General features: G+C 42.3%; 3 protein-coding genes across 4 annotated transcripts; 2 read left to right on the top strand and 1 right to left on the bottom strand.

Moving 5' to 3' along the window:
• Positions 1–9558: 9558 nt before the first annotated feature.
• On the top strand, positions 9559–11044 carry LOC121968408. Its single transcript, XM_042518796.1, has 4 exons — positions 9559–9821; positions 9915–10034; positions 10111–10375; positions 10514–11044. Exons 1-4 carry the CDS (start codon positions 9741–9743, stop codon positions 10624–10626), a joined length of 579 nt encoding a protein of 192 aa, XP_042374730.1. The 5' UTR covers positions 9559–9740; the 3' UTR covers positions 10627–11044.
• A 2124-nt stretch (positions 11045–13168) lies between these two features.
• On the top strand, positions 13169–17135 carry LOC122056680 (ASC1-like protein 3). Of its 2 annotated transcripts, XM_042618742.1 has the most exons (6): positions 13176–13523; positions 14206–14414; positions 15034–15189; positions 16071–16256; positions 16347–16525; positions 16696–17135. In XM_042618742.1, exons 1-6 carry the CDS (start codon positions 13401–13403, stop codon positions 16713–16715), a joined length of 873 nt encoding a protein of 290 aa, XP_042474676.1. In that variant the 5' UTR covers positions 13176–13400; the 3' UTR covers positions 16716–17135. The 2 variants fall into 2 exon arrangements, with proteins under 2 accessions (XP_042474677.1, XP_042474676.1); XM_042618743.1 differs by lacking the exon at positions 16696–17135 and having other exon boundaries at positions 13169–13523; positions 16071–16273; positions 16347–16485.
• An 855-nt stretch (positions 17136–17990) lies between these two features.
• LOC122056679 (protein ELC-like) lies at positions 17991–19401 on the bottom strand. Its single transcript, XM_042618740.1, has one exon. The coding sequence runs from the start codon at positions 19116–19118 to the stop codon at positions 18153–18155; it is 966 nt and encodes a 321-aa protein (XP_042474674.1). The 5' UTR covers positions 19119–19401; the 3' UTR covers positions 17991–18152.
• Positions 19402–21778: the final 2377 nt, after the last annotated feature.

The following is a 21778-nucleotide window of genomic DNA, read 5'->3' on the forward strand; positions in this document are numbered from 1 at the left end:
TGCCACGTGTTACCGACGCAGGCACCGCACGTCCGAGGTGACAGCTGCTGATGTGACGTTTGGCGGTTCAAATTCAACGGCTGGATGTGCACTCTGATTCCCGTGCCCTAGATCGGACGACTCCGGTCGGCCACGTCCATCTTTATAAAGCCTCCACGTCGCCATTTCTTCCTTTGTGTTTTCTCCGTGTTCTCCGACAATTCTGCTTCGACGATTATCCTGCGTCCAGTGTTCCGACGGTTCTTCTGTGTTCAGTGCTCCGGCGATCCTCTCCCTCTTGTAAGCTCTCCCTTTCCATCTACATTGTTGCTTTCCTGTTGCTCCTTTTTTGTCACTGTACTTTTCATTTTTGTGTTTTCCGACCATCTTTCCTTTCATATCTGCTGCCTTTTCATTCCCCGGCCATGGCGAGCTCCTCGCAGCCGTCCGACCCCGTTTCTGGTCTCTAGTACGCCACTATGGAGACTCGGTTCGACGTGGCCGACGCCGCGCATCTAATAAATGCTTTTGACCTCCCGCCCGACCATGAAATAATTTTAGCCTCCTCGTCCGACCGGCCAAACGACCCGCTGAACGACATAGTTTGCTTCTTTCGAGACCAATTCGTGGCCGGTCTTCGGTTTCCTATTCACCCCTTCATAATTGAGGTCTGTAACTACTTCTGCGTGCCACTCGTCCAGCTCGTCCAAGCCTCTGCAAGGGGAGGCACCCCATCCCCCGCTCCCGCAACAGTGGAAGCTACCTCTTCCGATCGGACTCCGTCTGTGGCTGAGTTACCAGAGTCCCTCGCCGTACAGCCGATCGCTTCCTTGCCACCAGCTAGGCAGAAGATAACCCAATCCACTGTCCTTCCAGTCCCCCCTGCCCATACTTCAGGACCAAGCGCTTCTTCTCACTCGGCATCGAGCAGGCGACGATCTGTCACCGCCACTCTTCGCCTGTCGATGGAGGACTTGCTTGCGCTAGGCGACCAGCCCAGCTCTCCGCAGCATCAAGTCTATTTTCGTGGTCGGCTCGCTCTCATCTGGGAGGAAGCGAGTGCTCGAACGACCATGAAATCCCCGGGCGCGTTTACTAATAGCCATCTGGAGATGTCCACCGGGGTTAGTATTTTCATCATTTCATAAGTTACCTCCGCTCGGCACTAATATTTGCTTGCAATACTGGGTGGAGAATATTGCCATGTGTCAATGGTTAACACAAGTGGAGGACGAGCTGAAGAAGTTAAAAAATTTTGAAGAAGCCTCCTCCTAGGGGCCAACGGCCGCCCGTCTGCAGGCCGACCTGAAGAAGGCCCAACAGCTCCTCGCGGAGGAGCGACAGAAGTTGACCGAACAAGCCAGTAGGATGGGCCAAATCGAGGCGCAATTGAACACCTACGATCATAAACTCGAGTTGGCTACCAAAAGGAAACAACGAGTCATCGCCGACCTGGAGCAGAAAAACCAGGATGCTCGGTAGTTGGCCGAGAAGCTGAAGAAGGCAGAGGACTTCCTGGTTGTCGAGCGGGAGAGCCGCGCGACCAAGGAGGCGGAGCTTCAGGTTTGAGTGAAGCGCCTTGAAGATGAGTTGGTGGCCTCCCGTGCTGCTCTGACTACCTATCAGGAGGCCGAGCCAGGTCGCTTCGCGGTCCTGAAGCAACAATACCTTTGCCCGGACCAATTTCTGGAGAAGGCGACCAATCGAATCATCTAATCATTTGAGCTGGCAATCAATGCGACGCTCGACCAACTGAAAGCGAACGGTCATGTCTCCGAGGCCCTGTCTGATAAAGATGTGAACCGCGTCCAGCTCCTTGAGTCCATTCCCGACGAGGCTTTCGAATATAACGAGTGAGTGAGGGGTCGGTAGAGAATGTTTTGAATGTACTCCTGTCGTTCGGCAGTGACGAATTATCAATGAAATCCTTTTGGTCTTTTTTCTTCATATGCCATCTGTTTGCTAAAGTATTTGACTATATGGTTCCGATCGGATATTATGACCATACTTTCATTATTGAAATATTCGCTAGGCATGTACCTCCGGGGTTTATAGTCGCCGCTCGACTCTGAGTTTTAACATCTCCGCTAGACGATCTTCCAAGGCAGAAGTTTAAGGTCGTCGCTCGGTCGTCGATGGATACATGGGTTTAACGTTGCCGCTCGACGATTTGGTGAAGACCGGGGTTTAAGGTCGCCGCTCGACGATTTGAGTAACCTTTCATTTTTCATTTCAATTCTGCAATCAGAGGGCACAGGAAAAACGGAAGGTACACTTCAATTACATTGGCGCACCTTTCATCCAGCTTGGTACGGCTGGAGGTAGTTCGCGCTCCAAGGACGTTCTAGTTGTCGTCCGTCTGCATCTTCTAGGTAGTAGGCCCCCGAGCGGAGCTTCTCCACAACTTTGAATGGTCCGGCCCACGGAGCTTCTAGTTTAGTGACATCACCAACTAACTTCACCTTCTTCCACACGAGGTCGCCACCTGGAATGACCTCGGGGTCACTCGTCGATTGTAGTTCTACCTCATCCTCTGCCTATAAGCTATCAGTCGAACGACTGCTTTATCACGCGTCTCATCCACGAAGTCTAGCTCCAGAAGCCTCCGCTCGGTGTTGTCTTCACCATAGTGTTGTATTCGATGGGACTCGGCTCCCACCTCGACCGGACGACCGCCTCCCTGCCGTATACGAGGTGGAATGGGGTTACACCCGTGCCTTCCTTAGGGGTCATTCGGATTGCCCATAATACGCCGAGGAACTCGTCAACCCAGCTCCCTCCGATGTGGTCGAGCCAAACTCACAAAATCCGTAATATTTCCCGATTGGCGACTTCAGCTTGTCCATTGCTCTGAGGGTACGCTACGGAGGTTAAGGCCTACTGGATGGCATATCCCTCACACCACTATTTGAATTTCCGTCCGGTGAACTGTCTACCATTGTCTGAGATTAGTTGACGCGGAATGCTGAACCGACAAATGATATGTTGTCAGATGAACTTTTGTACCATCTGCTCGGTTATTTTAGCCAGCGGCTCGGCTTCAACCTACTTGGAGAAATAGTCCACCGCGACGAGCAAGAACTTTCGCTGCCCGGTCGCCATGGGAAAGTGTCCCACAATATCCATGCCCCATTGGTCGAACGGGCACGACACAGTGGAGGCCTTCATCTCTTCGGTCAGTCGGTGGGAAAGGTGGTGATACTTCTAGAAGGACGAACAGTTGGCAACTGTCCGAGCGACATCTTCCTGTAGAGTCGGTCATAAGTACCCGACCAGCAGGATCTTCCTTTCTAGCGATCGACCGCCTGGATGCTCTTCACAGGAGCCTTGGTGTACTTCTTGCAATATATAGTCGGCATCCTCTGATCCGACGCATTTAAGCAATGGCCTGGAGAAGACCTTTTTGTAGAGCTGGTCCCCGACTAAGGTGAAGCGACCGCCCCTTCTTCTTAATAAGCGAGCTTCCTCTCGATCGGAAGGCGTAGCTCCCGACCGTAGAAACTCTATTATGGTCATTCTCCAATCGCTGGGGAAAGTGAGCCCCTCCATCCGATCGACGTGCGCCACCAAGGATACTTGCTCGATCGGCTGAGTAATGACGATCGGCGAGAGTGAGCTCGCCAATTTGGTCAGCTCGTCCGTTGCTTGGTTTTCCGCTCGGGGGAGCTTCTGGATGATTACCTCCTGAAAGCTTGCCTTCAGCTTTCCGAAGGTTTCAACGTACAACTTGAGCCGCGTGTTACTGATCTTGAATGCTCCAACCAGCTGCTGAGCGGCTAGTTGAGAATCAGAGTGGATAAGAACTCTGCCCGCGCCGACGTGCCAAGCGGCTTGTAAGCCGGCTATAAGAGTCTCATACTCGGCTTCATTGTTAGTTACCCGGTACTCTAGTCGAACGGACAATTGCACCCACTCTTCTTGTGGGGAGATAAGCAGTATGCCGATCCCACTACCTTGCCGGGTGGACGACCCATCCACATATATTTTCCATACTGAGTCGGGCTCAGGGTTTTGCACCTCCGTGACAAAGTCGGCTAAGGCTTGCGCTTTGATGGTCGTTCAGGAATGATATTGGATATCAAACTTGCTGAGTTCCATTGTCCATTTGATCAGCTGGGCGGACGCCTCTGGATTAAGTAGGACTCTTCCTAGAGGGTTGTTGGTCATCACCACGATAGTGTGGGCGAGAAAATAAGGACGAAACCACCGAGTGACGAGTACCAAGGCAAATGCGAGCTTCTCAAGACTAATATAGCGAGATTCTGCATCTTCTAATATATGACTCAAGAAGTACACTGGTTGTTCTTCGCCGTTCTACCGAACCAAAGCTGAGCTGACAGCGTGCTCAGTCGAAGACAGATAAATCCGAAGTGTTTCACCGGTAGTAGGCTTAGCTAGTACAGGTAGTGAGTTCAGATATACTTTGAGTTCCTCGAAGGCCTGGTCACATTCTTTGTCCCATTGGAACTTGGTGGTTTGACGCAGAAACTTGAAGAACGGGAGGCTCCAGTTGGACGACTTGGAGATGAACCATGATAATGTTGTTATCCGACCAGTGAGGCGCTGAGCTTCCTTCAAGTTTCGTGGAGGCGGCATGTCCTGGAGTGCCTTCACCTTGTTGAGATTTGCCTCAATGCCCCGCTCAGTGACTATATATCCCAGGAAGCGCCCACTCTTCGCACCGAACAAACACTTCTGAGGATTTAACTTGATTACGTACGCCCGGAGGGTCTGATAGGTCTCCTTGATATCGGTGGCTCCATGTTACGACCGATCTGCTGCTAGAACACTTTGTTCATCAGCCTTTGGTTGGTGGCTCCTGCGTTATTTATGTCGAACGACATTACGTTGTAGCAGTATGCACCATCGGCAGTGATGAAACTAACTTTCTCTTGGTCTTCTCAGGTGAGCGACACTTGATGATACCCCTAATATGCGTCCAACATGCATATCAGCTCGCACCTAGCCGTGGAGTCCACCATCTGATCTATCCTGGGCAAGGGATAGAAGTCCTTCGGGCACGCCTTGTTAAGATCCCGGAAGTCGATGCAGACCCTCCATTTATTGCCCAGTTTGGAGACCAGCACCACATTGGCTAGCCGTATCGGGAACTGAACTTCGCGTATATGGCCGGCCTCCAACAGTTTTTCAATCTCTGCCCGGATGATTAGGTTTTACTCAGCGCTGAAGTCCCTTTTCCTCTGCTTCACCGACCGAGCGTCCGGTCGGACGTGGAGCTCATGCTGTACGACGCTTGGGGAAATGCCGGGCAGCTCATGGGTAGACCAAGCGAACACGTCATGGTTCTGCTGGAGACAACTGATCAACTCGGCCTTCTTCCTGACCTCTAGGTCAGACGCTATGAAAGTCGTCGCCTCCGCTCGGCCCAGATGTATCTGCACCTCTTCTTTCTCCTCATAAACCAAAGTAAGGGGCTTTTTCCGTTATGGTGCTTACCTCCATTCGGGGTATTTTCCGAGCGGACTTTGCCTCGGTCTTGACCATCTCGACATAACATCTTCGAGCAGCGAGCTGATATCCCTTTACTTCCCCGACTTGATCTTCCACCGGGAATTTAATCTTCTGGCAGAAGGTTGAGACACCCGCTCAGAATTCATTGAGGGCTGGTCGTCCCAAAATGACATTATAGGCTGAGGGGGCATCTACTACGATGAAATTGGTGGCCCTTGTCCTCCGGAGTGGTTCCTCCCCGAGCGAGATGACCATCTTGATTTGGCCAATCGGCAAGACTTCATTATAGTGAACCCATACAAAGGGTTTGTCATTGGCAACAGCTCGCCCCGGTCGATTTGGAGCTGGTCGAACGTCTTCTTGAAAATGATGTTGACCAAGCTGCCTATGTCAACGAATATACGATGAATAGTATAATTGTTGATTACCACTCGAATAATGAGTGCGTCGTCATGCGACACTTCAACTCCCTCGAGATCACAGGGACCGAAGCTGATCTCAGGTTCGCTGGCCTGCTACCGACTGCAGCCCACCACATGGATTTCTAACTGCCAAGCGTGTGACTTCCAAGCCCGGTTGGAATCCCCGCCGGTCGGCCCGCCATATATGATGTTGATCTCGCCTCGAGCGATGTTGCTCTAGTTTTCCTCCTCCCGAGCGAACGACCTGCTTCGCTCGTGCCTGACTCTTGTCGGCTCCACACTTCTCCGATGAGGCCGCCTTGGTGATCGCCTTGCTTCTTCTCGTCGATCAGCCCGATGATGTTCGTGTCGCCGATCAGGAGAAGGGGATCGGCGCCGATAACTCTTAAGCGCCGGTTGGGCAACCGGATCGAACCCGCGACAGTTGCGGGTGTTGTAAGATGCAGACTGATGGAATGAGCAGAACAAAAGGGTCCATACCTTCTCCTTGGGCTTCGACCGTTCTGTGGCAACATGTTGGACGACATGTGCCCTTGCTTCCTGGTGTGAGCGTACTCCCTCGTCTCGGGGCCCTCTTGGAGGTTGATGGCTGGATAACGGTCGTCGTTCAGTCACCGCCGATGGTTCGGATGGAGCCTCCTTCCTTCGGGCCGCCTGGGCTTCTTCCACGTTTATGTACTCATTAACCTTCTTTAGCATGTGGTCGTAATCGCGAGGCGGCTTCCTGACAAGCGATCGGAAGAAGTCCCTGTCCACGAGCCCTTGTGTGAACGCATTTATCATGGTCTCGGACGAGACCGAGGGGATATCTATCGCCACCTGGTTGAAGAGCTGGATGTAGGCTCGTAGAGTTTCCCTCTGGCTCCGCTTCATGGAAAATAGGCTGACGCTCGTTTTTTGATAGCGCCTGCTGATCGTGAAGTGATGAAGGAAAACCGTTTGGAAGTCTTTGAAGCTCCGGATAGACCCATCTGACAGCCTTCTAAACCACCGTTGGGCCGAGTCGGAGAGCGTAGTGAGGAAGACTCGGCACTTGACTCCATCTGTGTACTAATGAAGGGTAGCGACGTTATCGAACTTACCCAGATGGTCATCCGGGTCGGTCGACCCGTTTTACTCTCCGATTGCCAGGGAAGCGTAGTATTTCGACAGTGGATCCTGCAGAATGGCCTCCAAGAATTGTCGATTGATCCGCTTGGGTGATGAATCGGCTCGGGGTGCTTTGCCTTTTCTTTCATCCCGAGCGGGGACCTCATCTGAGGAACCCCTATCATGGTTGGCTTGAGCGATCTCTGAGGGCGTCTGGAATAACGCCGGTGAAATGGAATGGGCGTTGGCAGAACTTCCCCAGGAGTGTCGGTCGACATCTTGTTCTGTCCCCATATGGAGAGTTGCTCCGGCCGGTCTTCATGCGCCGCTCGGCCTCCCGAGGCCGATGTTGCTTGCTGTGCCAGCCGATCGGCCAGCGCCTTGTTGCTGCTGCTCGACTAATTTCGCCGCTCGTACTTGAATGAGCGCATTGAGCTCTTCTGGAGTGAGCGTCAGGGTGTGGAGACATCCAGCTTCCTCCATCTTCTCCGCTCGGATTCAGGTGCGTTCTCACAGACGACGCCAAATTTGATCCTGTCCGAGTGCGAGTAGACGAACGCTAGGAAGATGGTGCTCACGTTTGACTGGATGTCAGCTGAAGGCGATGTGAACCTCCGACGAGCTAAGCCAACAACCACAAAATCGTTAGTACCGAGCCAGGGAGGAGTTCCCCGGTGATGACCCTTCGACGCTCAAGTCAGTCACCGGCAAGCGAATGAAGAATGAAGTAGAAAGGAGCAGTGTAACTGTAGCTACAGTAATCCCAAAACATACCTCCGACGAAGTCTGGGAGTTCTTATATAGGGTTCCTAAGAGGCGCATGCACACTTCCCGAGGCGTGCACGCTTCTCAAAGTATACCTGGAAAGGATGTGTCAGAAAAACGTGTCTGACGCCATACCTTACCAGCCCGGGCATATATCTGACGTGACAGTGGAAGCTTCCACCGTACGATTATCTGTCTGCCCATGCCGCCGACCACGTAACCTGCCAATGACATTGATCTCTAGGAAGATATTACCAACTGTTTCCTTTGTCTATTATTGGGTCGAGCGGGAGAGCCGCTCGGCCAGTCGGTCGTCCGGACAATGCAACGGCCGGGCTGAGCGTCCGCTCGGCCGATGAGCTGCTGCCGGCTACACCCTGTCGGGCGAAGGAGTCCTGCCTGTCGAGTCGAGGTTGCATCCATTGTTTGCCGAGCGAGATGGTCGCTCGGCCTTTGTGTCTCCCTGGTTGAGCTTTATGAGCGTCGGAAGCTAGGTGTCTAACCGAGCTGTCAAAGTGTTGGACCGGCTACTCTATCTGCTGACCGGGAAGGTAGTTCGCCCGATCGAACCTCCGCCTAACGTTGACCACTTTGACCATATGTCGGACGAGCCCTACCTTACCACCAGATCAGTTTCAATTGGATATGGAGTAGTTAGTTTAGTTTACCCTACCGTTGGTAATTATATGAATGATTGCTTTGATAATATTTAGGATTAATTTTTAATAAATATAAAATATTTTATTAGGTGTTTGACGTTTTTCATATAAAGGACTGTTCTGTTAGAATATGACAAAATTTTCTTATAATTTATCTATTTATATCTAGTCTATAGATTTACTAGACCATTAAGATGAATGTTGTATACTTGTTTTTTTTCATCCCGTAGTAATTAGTTTAATTTTTTTTTGATAGGCAAGTCAAGGAGGCCATAAATCTATGGAGTAACTACTACCATATGTTTTAATTGATTTCAAGTAAATTGACAACAGTAGGTTATGTATAATAATTTTAATTAAATTAGAGTAATTTTATTTTATATTATATAGCAGCAATTTTAACATATCTTAACGTTACACTCTAATTATACTAGAATACGTAGAGTTATTTTTTTAATGATTTTTTTTTAAAAAAAATATCAAAATGATAATAAAGCTTTTATTTTTTTCCCAAATTAAATTCAAGAACAAGAGTTAATGAATTAGGTTGAATAAGAATTGTTGTCGATTAATCGATCATGACTTAATCTAACTTAATCCTAAATAGTGCCCAACACGACCATGAAAAGACATGGATCGTGTCATGCTCGAGTCACAACTAAGTTAAAGCTAGGCACCACCTATGCCGCCTAAGGGCTTGGCATGGCATGGTCCTTAAGACGAGCTCAACCTAGCCATGATCGTTGTGTACGGGCCCGAGCTCGGGTTGGGCTGACAGAGTGGCATGAGCATGACTTAGTCAATTGCAAGGGGGTAAAGTATAATTTCTGAAAATCATGAGGCCAGTAGCATAAAATGCAAGAAAAATTTATAAAGGAAAAAATCATTTTCATTAATTTCGTGATCAAATGCCTAAAATGTACAAGAATTTTGAATTATGTCGGTGGGTCATACGCAAATCCAGCAAAATCCAAGCTGTCCCGCCAAAATCGGGGATCTTTTAATTAATTAAATAATTATATGTAAACCATATAATTAACAAAAAGAATTAATTTGGGAAAGACAAATGTCCTCTCTAACTCCTAATTAAGATGCCGTAACCCCGAAGTAATCACAATCTAATCTTAATCCTCACCATTAATGCCGCAAATTTACCGACATTAATCACAACGAGCCCTATAAAATCGACGTCATTAATCTTCCTCCCTCTGCTCCTCTCCTCTCTGTTCTCGCCTCCGCCATTGATCGCCTCCTCGTGAAGCTGTGGGAGCAGCGGAGGCGCCGAAGTGCTTCTTGCCTTGGCCGATCTCTCTGCGACTTGTAGCGCCTGCTCTTTCGTCTTCACCTCGGAGGCATGGCAGAGGACCTTCGGCTTCCTGCTGAGCTCCTGGACGACGGTTTTTTCCACGGCTTCATCGTCGACGACAACGACAAGGTGAGAAATTTTTCGGTGCGCATTAACCCTTCCTGGATTTGTGTTTGATTTGGCGACCCAAATCCTGATCTTGGCATCTCGCCGTGGCGGTAGGTGCGGGACCTGCTCAATGAGGTGGAGCTCCGGCGGTGGATCCAGCACCAGCATCGGCTCCCGAATCAAGCGAGGAACCCTAGTCCCTTTCTCGCCCATCGTCAGCTGCAGGCGGCTCGAGTGCGTCTTTCTTTTTCTCGAATAAAATGTCATTTTCTCCGATTGGCTTTTTAATGCCGAAACCCTAATTGCTCAGATCCGGCACCTGAAGCAGCAGCAGTTAATGCAGCAGCAATTCTGGTTGGAAAGACAAAGGAACGCAAAAGGAGTCGGCGGCGGCCACTGCCCTAGTTTTTCTCCTTCCCGGCGTACTCCATTTCAAGTCCAGCATCAGCCCCTTCCCGCGTCTGGCATGAATACTGTCTTCCTTTCCGTCTCCGGCGCCAGAAAAGGACCCACTGGCACCGGCGTCTTCCTCCCCCGAACGTCCAACAACAAGCCCCAGCCGCAAAAGAAGTCAGGTAATCCTCATCCCCAACTCCAACCAACTAGCCGCCCTCCAGGTGTTCGACCATTCCTCCCTATGAGTTGCAGATTACACATTTGTTCGAATTAAAGTGCTTATTTTACTCAAACTGAACACAATTTCTCATTACTAGATTCATTTCTGGGAAGAAGAACAAACCCTGTGAGAACAAGTCCACAGCCTGGTGTTGGTGCTGCTGCCATTAGAACCCCCATGAGCTGCCTTCCCCAGGAGTGGACCTACTGACCAACTTCACCAACTGTGCTCACGTTCAATTCCCAAATAAAGAAGAAGGAAACCAACAGGTCTTAGTGGAAGAGGTAGTGAGGCTGTGCTGGTTGCTGGTTGGGACAATAATTCAATGTTTCTTAGGGTTTAGGGTTTGAGGTTTGTTGACAATAAGGTCCTCGGTTACCTACTTTGGAGCCTCCAAGGACAAGCAAAGTCTCTCTTGGTTATTGATTTTGTTTGCTCTGCGTGCTGCATCAATTGGTATCTGAGTTTTAGGGTTTTAGGGCTTAAGATGTATGGTGGTGTTTCTTCGTGCCGTGTGAGCAGGGATAATAATAATGAGCCATTGAAGGGTGCCTTTTTTTTTTCTTTTGGTGAGTAGCAATGTGCTTTTTCATTGAAATAAATGATGTGTTGGTGATGACTTAGTGCATTCCTAATCTTGTTGTCTTGTGTGAAGTATTGGCTTCTTTTTTTAGAATGTAGCAATTTAAAGCGTCTAGGAATAATAATATGGAGCGAGGGTGCATTTTGTTTTGGTTATTGCTAAAAATATTTCATATTGAAAATTATTAAGAAGGTTATCTCATGTTTAGGTTATGATGTGCCATAGATAATGGTACTACATATCATAACTCGATCAACTCAGTCTTCAATCCGTTTGACACAACTCAAGTTAGGTTCTACTTGATAGAGTTTGGGTGCTCGAAAGTCGCTAGTAGCCCGATGGGACGTGGTCATTATGCAAGCTACTAGTAGCTCCAAGAGATGTGACAATTTTAGCAAGTCCTTAGCGGTCCCAAGTGATATGATCATTATGCAAGTCACCAATAGTCCTAAGGAAAGCAATAGTTATAGCAAATTGCCAATCATCTCAAGGGACTTGGCAATTATAGCAAACCACCAGCGGCTCCAAGGGACGCATGCACTTGATGCAATAGGATTCGACCTAATGTGCATTTGACCTATCAAAAGGGCTCGACTACACATATGTTCAAGAGTTAATTCATCAAGTTATGTTAAAATCATAATATTTCAAATGAAGAGCAAGTATAATTTTCCCCCTATTTTTTTCCCTCTTTTTAACTTACATCCATAATATTCATTAAAAAAAAAAAATAGAACATCCATATTTGTTCTAAGTTATAACACCCGCCACCTCATCAAAAAGTCACATACCTATTATATTCACATATTTATTCCCTCACATTTATTTTAACATTAATACTCATTATTTATGGTTCTCATTGCCCACTTATTCATCTTTATTTTTATTTTATATTAAATAAATTAAATTTCAATTTTATTTACCTAATTAAAATAATTATTATTTAAAATAAATAATAATAATAATTTTAAATATATTTTTTATGTAATTTTTTTCTTCTTATTTTATGAGTGTCATTTATTTAAAATATTATTATAAATTTGAAACGAAGGGATACAAAGGAAAAAATCACACTTGCATAAAATTAGCCCTTAAAAACTAAAGGGAAGGGGTATTATAACACTCCTTCACATTGATTTTAACACCAAAAGATTGTTATAACATCCATTAATGTATCCAATGTGGATGCCCTATAAGAGCACCCACAATGTTGTTAATGAGGAGCGTTAATACGGACGTGTATACCAATGTGGCAGTACTTTTCATCTACTGTAGCATTAACGCGTTCAAAGAATTGAACGCGTTAATGGCTACAGATTGAAAAAAAAAAATAGCAAATGTCATTAATGCGTGAGCACGTTAATAGCATTGGGGATGCCCTAACACCCCTTTATCTTGAACGTGCTCAAGATGACATGGGGTGGGCTAAGGTTGGCCCACCCCATAGCTGTATTATTATTATTTTTTTAAAATTTTAATTATTTAAAAATATAAAATTAAAAATTGAATAAAATGGATAAATAATAAAATATGAGTGTATTTTTTTTAATAATAATATTATTTATTTGTTTTAAATGGTAATAATTTGATTTTTTTTTACTTGGGTTTGGGTTTGAATTTTATATTTTTATATTTTTATATTTATTTATAATTTATTTTTTATTTAATTCGAATTAAAAATAATAATAATATTTTTAATAATTTAAAATATATTTAAGATATATTTATTTAATATAATATAATTTTAAAATGATTGATTAGATTGTGAGACTCATATAAATAATGAATATTAATGTTATAAAGAATGTGGATGAAAAAGATGTGTTGTAATAATGAATATGTGGTAGTTAATCTTATATTTTTTAATGAGATGATGAATGTCAAAATAGGAATGAGTTATGGATTCTCTAAGAGTTTTATCCAAAATTATTATATTACACTATCATAAAAATGCTACAATTGGGGGAACTAATTTAATAAGTTGCAGTATTTTTAATTTGAATTAGAGTACTATTGATTAATATTAAAATAGTTTTGATCAAAATTTGAATAATTTTTGTTAAAATTACTATGATATTTTTTTTTAAAAAAAATATTTTTAAAATAAAAAAAAAAAAGAATGGGCGTCATGTTAATAGTCTTTCAATGCGATCCCTTTTTACGTAATATAATAATAAGCCTTACACTTCGCCTTCTTCCTGGTTCCATCGCTCGATGCGCCACCGCCCATTTCTATTTCTAACACAAAGAGCAACCAAATCGAGCGAGATCGATTCCATTTCTTACCGAAGATCTCTCCTCTCGTCGCGGATCTCGTTCCTCTCCAGCAACCCAGGCTGAGCGGAAGAGGGAGGGCGAAGTACGTGCTCCTCCGCTTGAATCTGTGCTTCGTTCGGCCGGAATGGAAAAAATCTATTTCGATAGTGGAGTCGGCTTCCCGGCGCCGGAAAATCTCTTGCTGATCCTCGTCTTCGCATTCGGATCGTTCCTGGCTCGCCTCTTTCTCGATCGCGTAGTCTATAAGGTTCGGATCTTTCATTGTCTTCTATTTTCGCCTGCGCATTTGGTCGGTGATCTCTTGTGCATCGTGTGTCGCATGGCCGTTGGGTTTTCCATCACGCAAGGAAATATTGCCTCCGGATTGGGTAGCAATATCAAGGAACTTTCTAGGATGGATTTACAGTCATGTGGTTCATCTATATAAGTTTTTGTTTACTACGAAATGATCTCACCTGAAGCGGAGTAGTTAAGTGGCTCCTTCTTTTGCTTAAAGTATCTGCTTTTCATGGAAACCTATATGTTTTAGCGCACTTTTTTTATTCAATCTATGATACAAACATTTCCAAAATATTAGTCATTAATCTGAGATAAAAATGTTCATGGAGCGTTCTGCAAATTGTGCTATGAGTTTAAATGTACTGGTTCCCCTAATTGTGTGAAAATTTATCTGATGATGAAAACTTTTCTATCAATTTGATTATGGCTAAGCATTTCCAATGATGAACTTTTTTTTAAAAAAAAATAGCTATGGAAATATTTACTTTCATTGGCTATTCTGTCATTTTTTTTTTGGTTTATAACATCTTCTTTACACTTCACACTGGATCTTTACTTGATTTTATACACAAATCGTTTTTTTTTATCAAGCTATAGCTAAAATATGTTTATAGGTTCAAAAACTCACAAGTTCATTTGTTTATTTTCAGCCTTTTTCTATGAAATTATTAAGATATAAAGCTGTTCCTATGGTGAACGATGAGGCTAAATGGACAAAAATTATAAAGTCTTGCGAGTCAATGTGGAAGCTGACATATTATGCTAGTGTTCAAATATGGGTAATTTCAATTATCAAGCAGGAGCCTTGGTCATTAAATACAAAGGAATACTTCAAAGGGTGGCCAAATCAAGAATTGAAGTGAGTGCATAATGATGAACATGTTCATTCAAGCTTGTTTGCTTCACATGCTATTCTTGATTCTTATCTAGATGTTGGTTAGACTAGCTAGCGTGGGTGCATTTTAACATAAGCTATTAGGTTCGATTGAGTGAACTATTTACTTTGTCTTAAGCATTTGGGCATATTGGAATAATTTGCCAAAGTATATAATTTTCACAATTTCTTTATCAGTATACTACATATTCTCACAATATTCTGCAGCATGAAGTTATACCACGAAAGTTAATAGTTCATGAAAGGCTTCCAACTCCTTTTATTGTTGACTAACAAAAGTTATGCTTAGTCTAAAATGAAGTAGGATTAACTTCTTGTTTGCAGCTGCCTTTAAGTAATTCATGTTTTTATAATTTTCCATTGTTCATTTTATTCAAGTTTTATTGACTCTTTTATACCTAAATCACATGCAAAAAACAAACAAACGACAGCCATCTCAAACATGATGTACTAATGTTGAAGATATTGATATATTAAACTTCTTGCTCCAATCTCGCATGACCTTAACATGATTTATCAGTCTGATCTCACATTAGTTGCTCTTGCAACTAAAATTTGATCTTTCTTAAACCTTTTATGCCAGGTCTTCTTTGATGCTCTTCTACATGTGCCAATGTGGATTTTACATTTATAGTATTGTTGCTCTCATTGCCTGGGAAACTCGCAGAAAAGATTTTTCAATAATGATGTCTCATCACATAATAACCTCAATTTTGATTGGATATTCCTACATTACCAGGTACGTGAAAGGGGGCTTATGACCTTGATGTTATGCATTTCTATTCCGTTAGTACTAATTACATTGTTATACGTCAAACTCTGGTATTATTGATTGTGTAGGTGTGCAGTTATATGGTAACATGTTCGTTTTGTTCAGTAGAAGAGATCAAAGGATCCAATTGTTGATAAATCAAATCTTTTGACATATTAACATATCCACTGGTTAATAGGGGAACTTTGGGCATAAGACTCTTGTTTCTATTCAGGTTTCTGGAGGTTCTGTCTTTTGCTGACTCTTTCCTTAATATATGCATGTACTAGTTCAATGCTCGTCAACTTTTGTAGATAATGATCGCTAGCCATGCCCATCTACTTTTTTTTTATCCTTGACTGAAGCAAAACTTAAATGATAAATATTAAAAGATTTATCATTCATTGTTCTTCTAAATATTTACATTCGCCAACTCTACCACCATGGTGGTGGTGTATTCCATACATAATTTTCTGTTAGTTTGTGCCACTTATCTGATTCCAATATTAATATATGTAGTTCACTTATTTTTAACTAAAATTTGAGTTGGATCAGGTTTTATATCAAAGCTCGAAATCCAGCCTAGGAAAACCCATGTTTTGGGACAGGTTGTATTATTTGAACTACTCATGTCCTGATGGTAGTTATAATCTGCATAGTGTTCGGGTCGTCTATCCTAGGATTAGTCCGCTTGTAAAATCTAGATACCTGGTATAAAAAAAAAATCTGCATACTGTTTTTCCTTGAAAATTGAGATAACTGAGAATTCTTCTTTGTTTTGTGAGAGCTGAATAGTTCCACACACTTTTTCCTCCGACTCTGGCTATTTTAATTGCAGTAATACAGAAACTAAGAATCTACTTTTGCAGGTTTTTCCGTATTGGAACTATAATTCTTGCTCTTCATGATACGAGCGATGTGTTTATGGAGTCAGCTAAGTTGTTCAAATATTCAGGAATGGAAATGGCAGCTAGCTTTTTATTTGGACTTTTTGCTGTATCATGGTTTCTTCTGAGATTAATATACTTTCCCTTCTGGATAATCAAGTCCTCAAGGTTGTCTTCAGCACCAGGTTTACTTTTCCTTTTTCATTCCACGATCTCCTTGTTTGTTTGTGCTGATTATTGTTACGGTTCCATTTTCAGCTACGAGAGTTTCGAATTCTTGTCATGGATGAACGAATTCCCTACCGCTTTGTATTACACATTCAACACAATGCTCATGACCCTACTCATCTTCCATGCCTACTGGTGGAAACTAATATTTGCAATGATTACAAAACAGATGAGCAACAAAGGTCAAGTGGGGGAGGACATTCGGTCAGGTGATTACATAATGTTCCTCTTTTTTTATCCCAGAACAACATAGAAAAGCACATCCATTTTCATTCAAGTTAGTGAATCAAACTGATTAGAGAAACATCGAGAATTTTGTTCATTTATCGGCCTACTTGTACACGGCTTCCATACTAATGCCCGTTCTATCTAAGTGCAGATTCGGAAGATGAAGGATGAAGTCTAAACTGGCCAATTAAGGGGGGAAAAAAAGGTGAATTTCTAACTCAGCAAACTAAGCACAGAATGCTAGTCATTCATTTTATTGAGCCAGGATCAAGCATATAAAATAGCCTCAAATTCGAATGCTGCAATACATATCGAAGGTTCTTCTTAGTTGCTTTGCCATATTTTCCTCTTCTCTGATTTGCACAGTCGCATTCCATTTCAGTTTTCTTCTATACAGAGGGATTATTTTACTTTGAAACAAGTTGTAGGCTTCTCTGCCATTGTCCCTGAACACACTAATCAATCAGGGAAACTGATTTTGAGTTCATGCCCTTGCACAATCTTTGTTTGTTTGATGTCCATGTAAAGGTAAACTGATCTTGTATTTCTATGATGTCTATGTTGATGCTTGTTTTGTTGATGTTTTAGTAACAGTCGCGAACAGAGACATTTATTGAATCGAACCGGTGCCAAGTTTGTGGATTTAAATTTGAGGTAAACAAACTGAGTTCAACTTTCATAAGTTGATTTGGGTTGATATAAATATAACTTTTATAATAATACTGAGTAGGAACTTTAATGTTGTTCTTTATTTTCAATGTTATTATAGTAGCTACAACTATAAGTTATTTTATAGTTGATACAACGCATAATACCTAGTTCAATATTGTTGTAGTGTTATAGTAATTGTTTTAAGCTTATTTTGATAAATTTAAATTATTTGGACCAAGTTAATAAAAAATATTTTCATATAATAGTGTTTATAATTCAAGATTTAATATTTAGAATTTAACTTCAAGTGTGTAGTAATTATTAAAAAAATATAGAACCACAACATTAACGACCTTTCACGTGATGATCCATGTCAATGGAAGGAGATTTATCAGGAACATAGATGTTAAGTGCATGGAGGGACGAACACAAATGATGCATTTATCTTGTGTCAATGAAAGAAGATTTATCAGGAACATGGATGTTAAGTGTATGGAGGGGTGAATACAGGTGATACATTTCCTATGACTCTGAACTATCTACAAGTGTATAGCAACTACTAGGTGCTATAATGTGTAACAATTATTTGATAGTTATGATAATATGAAAATAGTCTATTTCATTTTAATCAAACTAAATAGTAAATCATAAACTCAAAATCCTAAATATATTGTAACAATAACCTTAAACTAAAGAGTTTTTTTTTTTTTTTTTTTTGATAAAACATCTAATGAGATGTACTTTATATTTTAAAAAAGAGTGCTTTTCCCCCTACCGTTTATTAGTGTTATTCTATGAATTTAAATCTTTAAGTAAATGTATTAAGTTAATGAATTTGCATTAAAAAATAGAGATGATACCTTTAATGGTGATGGTATTATGTACGCGGACTCTCCCATAGAAAGAAACAAATTGAAGGACAAGTTTGACGAATGGATCGTTCGTAGTAAACGCCGACTAAACTGCAGAATTCATGGCCATGGCTCGATGGAAGAACTGCTCCCTCGCTGCCGCCCGCACGCTCTTCAAGTAGTCCGCGATCGCCACGCGTCCCTCCCTCAGCGCCTCGTCCAGCGCGTACATCACGTCGTCAGCCGCCATGTCCGCCGCCGTGCACTCCAACGCCCTCCTCGACTGCGGGTCCGCCGCCACCAGCACTTCGTCGATGTTCTTCCCTTCTGGCCTCGCTGACGGCGGCCGCCAGCTTGCCAGCACGTCGGTGTTCATGCGCACCATCTGCAGCTGCTCCTCCAGCAGCTCCAACTCCGCCTCCAGCTCCCGCGACCCCCGGCGGAGCTCCTCCCGCCGCTGCCTCAGCAGCGTCTGCGTGGCTAGCAACGACTCTGTTTCCAAGGCGGTGCTCTGTTGTATGCCCTCGAGGTCAAGCAGAGCTTTTTTGGCGACGTCGGCGGTGAGATCGCGGGGGGAGGCGGCGAAAGGGGGGTCTTGGGAGAAGAGGCGGGCTAGGGAGCCGGCGAGGTCGACGAGGTTGTGGTAGGGGAAGAGCCACTCGCGGAGGTAAGGGACGGAGACGGCGCCGCAGGGGTCCACCAGCGGGTGGCGGCGCTTGACTGCTGTGCCGGGCGGGAAGGTGAGAAAGACGGCCGGCGGCGCGCAGGGGTAGTCTTCGAGGAGCCACATGGTGACGTGGATGCCGGCGACGGCTGAGGAGGCGGCGGCGAGGGGGAGAGGGCCCTCGGCGCGGAGGAGGAAGGCGGCGCGGCCATCGTTGTGGGTGAAGGAGCCGGCGTCGAGGCGGAGGGAGGGGAAGGCGTGGGAGAGAGCGGCGAGGTGGTGGTGGATGGTCCACCTGGCGTCGTCGGCGTAGGGAAGGGCTGCGGGGCCGCGGTGGGAGAGGGCCGCGGTGAGGAACTGGTGCACCGCCGGCGACGCCGGTGGCCACTGCGGAGTACTGGTGGCCATGGACCGACCGATCGATCGATCGATGGATGGAGTTACGCGTGAAGATATTTATTAACAAGGAATTGTTTGTCGCGACGGAAGAAATAAAGAGGCGAGCGATCGAGCGAGCCAACAGACGGAGACCTCGAGCAAAATGTCAACAGCTTGGTCCAGAAAGAGTGCGCAATTTCTCGCCGTCTCCATGGAAGTTTCTTGTGTTGCGTCTGGCGAAGGAAACGGGACGGTGACGGAGACTCATTTATTATTCAACAAAAACGACGCGTTGACCTACACATCGTTTCATAGGATTAAGCATCAGCTGTATTAGGGCATCTCCAATGGTTACATCATGTCATATCAATATTCTAAAAATATATTAAAATAATTCTAATAATCAAAAACTTTTAGGGTTCTAAAAAAATTCTAAATAATTTTTAAATGATCTAATTAATAACATGCAATTACATGATTACATACATATTACATAAATTTTAAAAAAAAATAATTTTAAAATTTTACTACTGCTTTTAAAATATAAAATTCAAACTTTACATCCACAATAGTTAAAACTTTTTTGTTTAATTTTTTCATTTTTTAAATCTCTTTAAAAACCTTGCATTGGAGATGTCCTTGACAATGAAACATTCGTAATGAAAAGATAATTAGATATCTGTATAAATTCTGTATACTGTATCATATATATCTGATTAAAGTGAAGTATATAATTGGGGTTCAAATAATGTTTAAATAATAGATAATAGGAGATTATATATAAGGAATGTAATTATTGATTGATGTGGTGGTCAGACTTTGTAACACTAAATATAAGTAAATTTTAATTAACTTTTTTATCAGGAGGCAAGGGTTCAGCCATAAAATATTTTTAGTTGTTCAGATATAGAATTCTAACTTGGGTGAATTAATGAATAATTTTTTTTAAATATAAGTAAATTTTAATTAACTTTTTTATCAGGAGGTAAGGGTTCAGCCATAAAATATTTTTAGTTGTTCAGATATAGAATTCTAACTTGGGTGAATTAATGAATAATTTTTTTTAAATGGATAGTTGATCTAAGAACGTTGAGCTAATTAGTTACTTATCCTTCTTAATTTATCTTATTAATTGATGAAAATTTTTTATAGAGTCAAGTCATGGTCATCTCAGGATTAGTCAATATAAGTAAACAAAGCTACTTAGGTTTTGGTGTAACGATAAAATATTTTCGTAGTTAATTAGATATCCATGGGAGTGATGAGTCATTTGAATTATAGATTTATCTTGATAGTTAATCGTGACGTTGAGTTGTCTCTCCAAATCTATCTATACTCTCTTTCATGGAATCAAAATAATTACCTTCCAAATACATGGAATATAAATATATGAAAAATTATAAGTAAAAGAAAATATATAAAAAAGGGTGCTCTTGTTTTTGGTAATATGGGGCGTCCCACTTCACCCTCACTCACCTTTTATATGTTTTTACTTTTTTGAAATTGACTTATAATAATTATTTATAATTATGATCTGTGACTACTATAATATAATATTGATATGTGTTGGATAGAAATGAAGTGCCCATATTATTACTATACTATAATATTATTTAATATTATAATAAAATATGAAATCATCATTTTATTTAATATTATAGTAAAATATGAAATCATCATTTTAACTGTCTTTTAGGATGACCCTATACTTTTTAAAAAGAGATAAATTATAAAGGACATTTATCCTAACAAAATAATCTTTTGTACAAGTAGATCAGATACTCATTAAGATATTTTATATCCGTTAAGTATTAATCATAAGATCTATTGAATCAATCACTTATATATATTAATCATGCTTATATATACTAATTATGCTAACTTATGTATCGTGCTACAATATTATTAATATAAATAATTAATTAGGCTAGGTAATATCGAGCCTGGGGTGATCGACTCGATCCCACGAAAATTTTCCATAGGCTATTAGGGTAAATCGGAAAGCGCTCGTAGCGCGGGTAGTCCAAAAGTTCAGTATCTTTTAATTACGTCTTACGTGCTCTATTTAAAAGAAAAATTCCTATAAATTTATTATAAATAGGATTCAAACAGTGATTATAATAGTATTAATATTGATGAGTCCGAATGTTATTATAATATAATATTGAATAGAGATTAAATACTAATATTTTAGTAATTATAAAATTATAAATGCTATAATATTAGTTATTGATATTTATCAGGATTATGAAGAGGTGGGGGCTATTTTATAAAAATAAAATAATAAAAGGAACGTCAAGGATTCTGATAAAAAAGATGTCGTTTTTCTTTCCAATAAAAAATAATATCAAACTAAGTTATAATTAAAATTAAATTTTTGGATAAAGATTAAAAAAATAAAAATCGAAAATTTTTAAAGTAATTGTTCGGTGGGTAGCAGGGGTAGGAGGAAAGGGAACAGATGTCGAGAAACTAATAGCGTCGATGAGTTTTAATTGACTTTGGTTTTGTTAGGGTTGACTTTGGTTGCAAATCTATATACGCAAATGAGATCGTGGATTTTGTCCGGTCTGTCGCAAAAGCCGTAGTAGACAGGACCAAAATTAATCATCGAGAGCTTTTTTTTTTCCTATTATTTTAAAATATTTTACTATTAACTTTAAAAAATCAAATAACACGTGAAAAAAAAT

Source organism: Zingiber officinale, chromosome 3B (genome assembly GCF_018446385.1).
Source record: "Zingiber officinale cultivar Zhangliang chromosome 3B, Zo_v1.1, whole genome shotgun sequence".
In the NCBI taxonomy this organism is placed as follows: Eukaryota; Viridiplantae; Streptophyta; class Magnoliopsida; order Zingiberales; family Zingiberaceae; genus Zingiber; species Zingiber officinale.